The sequence below is a fragment of the Quercus suber genome, unplaced genomic scaffold (genome assembly GCF_002906115.3).
Source record: "Quercus suber isolate HL8 unplaced genomic scaffold, Cork oak 2.0 scaffold_78, whole genome shotgun sequence".
Classification (NCBI taxonomy): Eukaryota; Viridiplantae; Streptophyta; class Magnoliopsida; order Fagales; family Fagaceae; genus Quercus; species Quercus suber.
This window is the reverse complement of record NW_027069543.1, coordinates 1,667,426-1,676,185: the sequence shown is the minus strand read 5'-3', so window position 1 is coordinate 1,676,185 and position 8,760 is coordinate 1,667,426. Positions and strand designations below refer to the sequence as shown.

Genomic DNA, 8,760 nt, shown 5'->3' with positions numbered 1-8,760 from the left:
ATCTTATAAGTTTAGGAATAATCAGATATCCTATTTGACCAATGGACTAACAGGCAAGCATATTTAATTTGAAACAAAATGATTTAATTACAAACCACCACTACATTATAGAATTTAAAATGCGATCCTTTAAAATAAAATAAAAATTCCAACTATTGTGTTAAAGATCAGTACACCTATCAAGATAACTTTTTGTTTCTCCTCAAGTCTTAGTCTTGCACTGTAGTAAACTAGTGACATTAATTAGCGTCATTCGCGCTCTCCTCTAGTCTCTTCCGACATTTAACATGTAACATGAACACGGTTTCCTTAACCTGTTGACTGAAAATGACAAGACTGAGTCACAATTCAACGAACAATACATGTTGCACTTGCACCTCACATTTTTAGCATATTATTATAGATGATAAAAGCGGATACATGACACCCCCTTCTTCAATTATGCCACTTCTTAGATCACATGCATATCTCAGTTTCAGTTCTTGAAATTTTACTTCGACACCTTATTTGATGAACAAAAAAATGACTCATACGGCGCGGTATTATTGTCCTGCCCCACTTAATCAATTCTCTCTTACATCTATATGAAGGTGATCAATTGTTAACAAAGGTGCATCATATAATATTCACATGTTTACTTTTATTTATATAAAATGTCAAGGTAACAACAACAACAATATAGTTTTAGTTCCAAAAATTTTAGGGCCAGCTCATCCTTGAATGACCCAAAAAAAAAAAAAAAGTGGGGGGGGGGGGGGGGGGGGGAGAGAGAGAGAGAGAGGAAGAAGAAGAAGAAGACACTTATACCATTATCTTTAATAGCTAAAATAATTTCAAAATGAAAACATAAAATCTAAAAATATTCTTTACATCGTTTGAGATGTTAAAAAAAGTGTAATATTTTCTAAAGTCACATAATTATTAACGGTATAATGAATAGAAGGATGTAATTAAATTATGAACCATAAAAGATGTGATTAAAAAACAAGAATAAAATAAAAATAAAAATAAAAATAAAAATAAAACTGAGGAGAATTAATTAAAAGATAGCAAAATGGGAATGGGGTCTGTACATTTTACCTAATAAAAACAAATAAAAATGCCGACATTGGCATCCTCATTCTGTATAATTGGTCCATGAGCCCTAACGCAAGTAGTACTTATCTTATGCATTTATAACTCTCTCTCACAGTGTGTGAGTCCCACACGATGTCTAAGAGACGATGCATATATCCACAAATGAAATTCCTTCTCCTAAAGAAATCCAAGCAAGGCCAAAAGTTTACAAGTCAGTTCCAAATACTGGACTCAAATCTTTCAAGTGGCCATGCGGGTTACAAATTAGAGACACTGACAAAGCCATGCATGCCCTTCCAATTCAGAAATCTACACAGATTACCTGGTTAACCTGACAAAGCTCTGGAAATTTGGCTTCAGGTTAATAAATGAAGGAATTAATATCCTGATAATGTTATGATCACTTTTTTTATTTTTAGGTGATAATGTTAAGATTACTTAAAGACTATTTTCTTGTTGCTAATTAATAATTGAGTGAGTAAAAGGTATTAGGAAAAAGCATTAATTAAGACTAATTACTACAAGTTTAGCACCAAAAAATAAAATAAAAAAGACTAATTACTACAATGGAGATTACAATTTACAACTACTCAATCTACCATGAATACAAATGGAAGGCTTCTACGTTAAGAGATCATTGTACATTCAATTAACTGATCTTCACTTACATTTTACGGTACAGTGGATATGGGATACTGTCTTGATAAAACTTGAAATCACATTGCTCGAATTTGCCCTCCATAGCCGTAGTACTTCAAGAGCCCTTCATCTTGCCGCCAATTCTCTTTCACCTTCACTTCAACCTGTTCAGACATGGTTTGCCTTAAGGTGAATAATTTCCTAACAGAAACAACAATCATCAAGGTTGCTCGAAAACAATGCAGCGCCCAAGTTACCAATAGTGGCAGAAAATGCATAAATTATTAAAGCCCAGTTGGAATTAATAAGATAAATTACACAGCTAATTATTATAGGGGTTGCACCTTAAGAAAGACTTTCTTCTGTAAGAAGTCTTCAATATCAAGTCGGGCAGCTGTTGCAAGTAGTTTCAGAGCCTTCCCTTCCTGTAGAGTGAGATATGAGACATAAAATCAGATAAACATATCAAAAGCACGGTGTGCTCATGTCTGTGTATACTATACTCAAATATTAATCTTTCTTTGGGTAAAATTCAAAATGAACCAAAATTGACTTTCTCCAGAACGATATCAATATAAAAAAATTTAAAAAAAAGGTTATCTCCAGTACAAAAATAAATCTACCAGAAGTCCATTGATCATATAGCAATGAAACACAAATCTTTAAAGGGTCACCCATTGATGGAAGGGATTAAAAGACCAGTGTTATTTTCCTCCACAATGCTAATGCCCCCAACTGCTATCCTCCTTGTCATCCTCCCTCTTTGGGCTGTCCTATTTTCTATACCAGCCAAGGTCTCAGTCCATCGATATACTTTTAGCTCAAATGATACCTCCTCCCCAGGCCCCCTTTAGGAGAGGGAAAGTCATGGTTTCAAGACCCAACGGGTACACATCACTTAGCATTAAAACATAAATAAAAAGACTCATCTGGTAAATCCAATAAGTATACTCAGTACTCACTTTTCCAATGAGGATGATCTTCTGAGAATTCTTTTCAACAACAACTTCCACTTGTATAAAATCTTTTGCAGCTGGCCTGGATTTATAGCTCACAACATTCACCTGATAGATTCCAACTCAAAAGCACCACCCAAAAAAAAGTATTAGACATAAAGTTTTCTTTTTTACGGAGGAATACCATGCTTCACAAGCTGATCATGATGTTTCCAATTATATACCTGACATGCGTAAGGAACTTCACGATGATATTGCATAAATATTTTTTCTCTAACAATTTCAGAAACAAAGAATCTTTCTGGGTGCTCACTAACAATATCCTGAGAATTCATAAGCAACAAGGTAAGTGATCACATGCAACAAACAATTCATATTACAACATGAAAGCCTTATGAAAAGTGCAGGAAAGATTAAACAAAATGACAATTAGCAGCTTAAAAAGGACAGGCCATGCAACTAAAGCAGAACCATCTCAAAAGGCAAAAACCTTCATTATGGAATGTTACTTCATGCAATAGGTCTGAAGACGCCCATCTCACAACCAAGTACCCTCTTAGTTTCTACTGTGCTTCTTGTACATTCCCTTCTAAATATATATTTAAAAAAAAAAATCCAATCATTGTGCCAGCTTAATATGATATAATAGCCCACAAAAAATTATCCTAAAATTTTAAACTGATCCAAAAGAATTATTGATTACATCAGTATTAACAAAAAAGACTATGCCAATGACTAAATAGACATCCCACTTCAAGTCTCTTGTTATATCAGTAGTCACACCAATTCTCATCATGGGAGAATGTAGAATGAAGTCCTTGAAGCTTTTCACCTTTGTTAGATGTTAGTACCCTCAAGAAGCAACCAATTTTTAATCATGCGTGCTTATCAGCCATGACTAAGCACAATGTCAAAGTTGGCAAAGCCAAATGGATCACTGGTTTGGTGGCTTAAATGATTAGATCAATGTGAGTTTCCAACTGAGCAGAACCAAAATGTAATTCAGCACTGGGAATTTAGAATAATTAGGAATAGAACACATAGAACAGACACTAAGAGGTCATCATACCTCATTATCCTAATGTTACATAACATTGATCTACATATGTTACAAACTTCAAACATTTCAAGGGTGAACTCTATGATAAAACAACATATGAGTAAGAGATTTCTGAATGCAGTCAACTCTCATTTTTGCTTTCAAATCATATATAATCACTATTTTCTTGTATTGAGCTCTTATTAAGTGACCAGCCTGATGCAAACTCAACAAGCAACATTAAAATAATCCGAAGAACTAATAATATTAAATCTGCCAGAGCTAGACAATTTTGGTCTAGATGGCCTCTTTGAATGTGAATCAGAACCAAAAACTTCGCATAGATGTTTGGGTCAATCTACTTCCATTTTTTAAAATCATATTCCAGTAATTGTACTCTGGGAATCAGCCTCTCTAAAAAATGGAGGTAAGGCTTCCTATCAACCACCTTTCCCAAACCCTAAAATAGGAACAGTAGCCTTGTGCATTGGGTACAACCTCCCCACACACCCCCCCCCCCCAAAAAAAAAAAGGAAATTCTACAAAGCAATATTATCTTGTACTTTTGTTTTGATTCCATAAAAACTGGAAGCTTTCATTAACAAAAAAAGAAAAAAGAAAAAAAAAGAAAAAGAAAAAGAAGAGCAAAGGCCACACATCTGCTAGAATTGTGGTTTGGGATCCCTTCTTTATCAATGGCCCACTCTTTCATTCAAAGCCATTAATGGTCAAACTTACAGATATAAACTGAGTGCCATTTGATGAGAAAGAGAAATAGAAATATGGAAAGAATGAAGTAATGAACACAAGTATAGTTTGCTTCCTTTTAATGTAGATCAAACTCAAAAAAAACCCCAAAAACTTGACAGAGACATTCATGATCTGTTCTTAAATTGTGTAGTTAATGCCAAAGCATGGAATTAGGTTGTAACATGTATCATGACAACAACAAAAACCAAGCCTTAGTCCCACAATTTTGAGTTTGGCTATGGATCCTCAACAGACTAGTCAAGGTCGGCCATGTGCATTCTCTTCCACAGTTCCACCACTCTATTCTATCCCAGTCATACAAAATTTGTGACAACAATGATAGATAATAATATACCATCACAACTCATAAATGTTCATTCCTAAATAATCATACCAAAAAATGAATTTCTACATGCCTTTGGATAATAAGATGGCCCAACTGGAAGTTTTGATAGTATCCAAGCCTTGATATCTTCCACTCCATTACCATATTTTGCACTCACAGGTATGACCTCATCAACATCAGTAAATTTTTCATACCACTGCAAGGAACATGAAACTTAAGCCAGGATAAAAATTTAATGATACTTTAATAATTAATGCACTTATACATACCAAACGAATATCAACAAACAAGATCTCACCTCCAGTTTCTTTGCAATTTCCCCTGGTTTAATTAGGTCTTTCTTATTCAGAACCAGCAAAGTGGGTGGCTTATCTTTGAGGTTTCCTACACCTTCTTCCAACACTTCATCAATCTAGAAACAAGAAACTGAATTAAGGAACAAGGACAGAGGTTAAAAGGCAATTCTACACCCCAAAAAAAATGGAAAAGAAAAGAAAGCACACTTTTTGGGGCATTTTACAGGCATCAACAAGAACTAGTACACAGTCTGCATTGATTGCAGCGCTTCGGACATTATTCATCATCATAGAGTCCAACTTGTGCATCTTCTTCTCAATAACACCAGGTGTGTCATAAAGTATCATCTGCAAACAAGCCTTTACGTCAGATGTATGAAAGCCAGAAAGAAATGCAGCCCTAAAGAGGGCGAACTTATCAACAAAGCCTATTCCTTTGCAGGGATCTAGAGCAGTACTCACAATACTACATATAAGTTGACTACATGCAATTTACCGTGAATGAGATATTAGGATTCCATTATCAAAAAACAGTGTTTTAACGAGTCTGTCTTCAACTACAATATTAATATCCAGGACATTCTATAATTTTTTTTCAATGTTCCATTTTTTCTAACTCATTCTGTATTCTTGCATTCAGCACAATAAATTTTTCCTAAAATGAATGAAAGGCAAGCCATTATAAATCAATCAGTAAGAAATTTCAAAGTGAGTATATTTAACTGCAAAAAGCTTTACTTATTGCAACTATATCAGCTTTTTTTAGAAGTCCACTAGGACAAGAAATCAGCACCAGTACAGCCCTCAACAAATACTAGAGAAAATTAGATTAATTGTTTTACTAATCTTTTATTCTACTACTAAATTTATGAGGGAAACAAAGCTGTCATGATGACCAACCAAGAGCTAGGAACATCTCACAAAACAGATTCCAATGCTGGAACACTGACAGGAATCCATAAGTGCAGGTAACTAAGATCAACATAAGAGAATTAGATATAAATAAAATCAAACCTGATACTCTGGGCCAGAACATACACCAAGAACTCGGTGTCTCGTCGTTTGAGGTTTATCTGTAACTATCGACAGTTTTTGGCCTACCATTTGATTTGCAAGTGTACTCTTCCCAACATTTGGCTTCCCAAGTACAGCCACATAACCTGCACTTGATTCATTAAAATTCAGAACCACAATGGAAGAAATTATCCAGAAAGCTTCTCAAAATAATATAGAGCACTCAAGGCACAATCCATGAATAACAATATGGGAAAGGACTCCCACAATGAAAATTTTTACTACAACATTTTTTGTAATCTCATCTCAATCCTTCCTAACAACTAGTGCCAAAAATTTTGTCCCTGAGTTAAGCTCCTACAAAACAATTCACAAATGAAAAATACAAGATATAGAAGCCCAAGACAATATCTAAAATTAGCTATGTTGTAAAGCTAACATTCTATGCCTGTTTCATGCTTTATCGCAAGCATATGAACTTGGAACACAAGTGTGACACAATGCAAAAGGACAACAATAAATTCAAATTTTGCTTATAATTCATTGATTATACATATAAAATTATCTTCTGATAAAACTATTATATTTTCCAGCTTCCATTATTTCTAAAATGAAAAAAAATCCCTAAAATTGGTTTTTTATTTTATTTTATTTTATTTGAAAGTGATATTTACAAGCTTTTCTCTATGATTAAAAATAAAAAATTAGTGTGTCAAATCTATAATAGGAACATATCCAATCATAAATGACATAAAAGTTTGGAAACCATTTAGCGCTCCCGTAAGTTCTTGCCTGTGCCATAAATCAATAGTATGCAACTTTTTTTTTATCATAGACGGAATCAAAATTTGATCCTCATATCTATTAACTATGGTAAAATTGGGGGAAAGGCTGCATATCACGACCTCATCCAAACCCTACAAAAGTGGGAGTTTTGTGCACTAGGATATACTAGCTAGTAAAAACACTCACGAGACTAGAAAAAGAAGACAGTCCACATAGGCCGCCATTCTCCAAGCTTGTGATTATTTGACTAACACACCATTCTTTAGTGAATGGTTAAAAACACACTAGCTCATGAATACATTTGATCCACCAAAATTTTACTTATTGGAGTCATAAGAATGCAAAGTGTGGAGAGCATGACTTTCCCAAGTACCTTTCATGAAGGTGCCTACATTAAGCGGTTCTAGGAATGCTTGCAATTTAGGCCACTCCCTTTGTTAGATGCATTAGACCCCATTGGGCCTATACTTGCATGACAAGTAACCTGGTCCTACTAGGATCAGAATAGGGTTAGGCTAGGTTCTCTTTAAAAATTCTCTAATATGTAGCACTGTATAGTGAAAAAAAATTTAATTTGCTTGAAATTAATAAAAGAGAATTCACATGTTAGCTTGAGTGGTAATGATTCAAAGGGCTAACTGAAAGTTAAACAACTAACCATTAACGACTATGATTCAAAACCAACATATATCATAACAATTATAGCTCATCTAAGACTCATAAGCTTACAATTTCAAGCTATTCACATTTCTTAATTCTTCAACCATTTCAAACAAGTGGGGATGAAAAAAAAAAAAAAAACTTGGTACCCAAAATCACAAAAGAATTAAGAAACAAAGTAAACCCAGTAAAATTTATTGAATGGGTATAGAAAGAGACGAACCGCTTCGATGGTTAGCGTTGGAAGCATAGTCCAGCTCCTCCATTTCATAGTCGTCGAGCAAGGCCACGTTCCTGTCAGGCTTTTCACTCAGAGACAAGAAAGACGAGTCGTCATCCGAATACGACGTCGTCTCTGCTTCCTCTTCGGTTTCATATTCGCGTTCGCCAATTTGGAGCTCTGATAGTTCCTTTTCTGACAAGATAAGGCTGTGGTTGTTCCCATTCCTGGAAAAGTTTCTGGCTTGGAATTGGAATTGGAATTGGAATAATGGGTTTTTGGTAGAATGTGGGAATAAAGTTTTGTTGTTAAATGGAGCTGTGAGGACTTTATCGAAGTGGGAGTAATGAGTATTACTAGGAAGAGTTGGATATGTGTGTAGTAGAGCTAGCTCCATTGTCGGAGCTCTGCACCTTGGGTTGGTTCTTTTCAATCTTCAAAAGATACTAGATAAGTTCTTCTATACGTTGTCGTTTACGAATTATGCAGGGGAAATGTTGGCCCACAATATTTTCACGCAGTATTTTCACAATAAATCTACCCTTATTGAAAATACTTTCTTTCTTACCAATAACAAGTAATAATTTGCTATCTAAAATTTATTGTGAAAATATTGTAAACATAACATTTCTCATTTTAAAGAGTCTACTTTAGTCAAGATTTTTTTAAAACAAATAATAATAATAATTTGATAAAGTAAGAATGAGTAAAAGATGAGAAGATGCTAGTCAAGCTATAAACCTCTTGACAAGTATTTGCTATTGATAAAGTTAGGGTCATAACAAAAATTCTATGAAGTATTTATGTGTTTTTTTTTTTGGGCATATTATATTATTATGCTTGGCTAGATTGTTAATGTGTTTTTTTTTTTTTTAAGGCGAAATTATTTGTTTTGTAATATTGGGGACAACTCTTTTTTCACAATTGTTGAAATGGTCTATTATGATTAGAGCAACATCATTTTCATCCCCTCTCTC

At 34.2% G+C, this 8,760-nt stretch overlaps 1 protein-coding gene across 2 annotated transcripts; it reads right to left on the bottom strand.

The window, feature by feature from the left end:
* Window positions 1-143: 143 nt before the first annotated feature.
* LOC112015990 (GTPase ERA-like, chloroplastic) lies at window positions 144-8,231 on the bottom strand. 2 transcript variants are annotated; one of them, XM_024048464.2, is made up of 10 exons: window positions 7,787-8,231; window positions 6,118-6,263; window positions 5,311-5,451; window positions 5,106-5,219; window positions 4,878-5,003; window positions 2,897-2,995; window positions 2,679-2,780; window positions 2,061-2,141; window positions 1,746-1,880; window positions 144-321 (listed from the first exon to the last, which is right to left on the bottom strand). In XM_024048464.2, exons 1-9 carry the CDS (start codon window positions 8,178-8,180, stop codon window positions 1,794-1,796), a joined length of 1,290 nt encoding a protein of 429 aa, XP_023904232.1. In that variant the 5' UTR covers window positions 8,181-8,231; the 3' UTR covers window positions 144-321; window positions 1,746-1,793. The 2 variants fall into 2 exon arrangements, with proteins under 2 accessions (XP_023904232.1, XP_023904231.1); XM_024048463.2 differs by lacking the exon at window positions 144-321 and having other exon boundaries at window positions 1,618-1,880.
* Between the last annotated feature and the right edge of the window lie 529 nt (window positions 8,232-8,760).

Excerpts from the sequence above, each read along its gene's own strand:
- LOC112015990 (XM_024048464.2), bottom strand. The coding sequence starts at position 8,180 with ATGGAGCTAGCTCTACTACACACATATCCAACTCTTCCTAGTAATACT. Across the intron at positions 5,004-5,105 it reads AAATTGCAAAGAAACTGGAG|TGGTATGAAAAATTTACTGA; the intron begins GTGAGATCTTGT and ends TGTTCCTTGCAG. Across the intron at positions 1,881-2,060 it reads AGAAGAAAGTCTTTCTTAAG|GTTGAAGTGAAGGTGAAAGA; the intron begins GTGCAACCCCTA and ends ATGTCTGAACAG.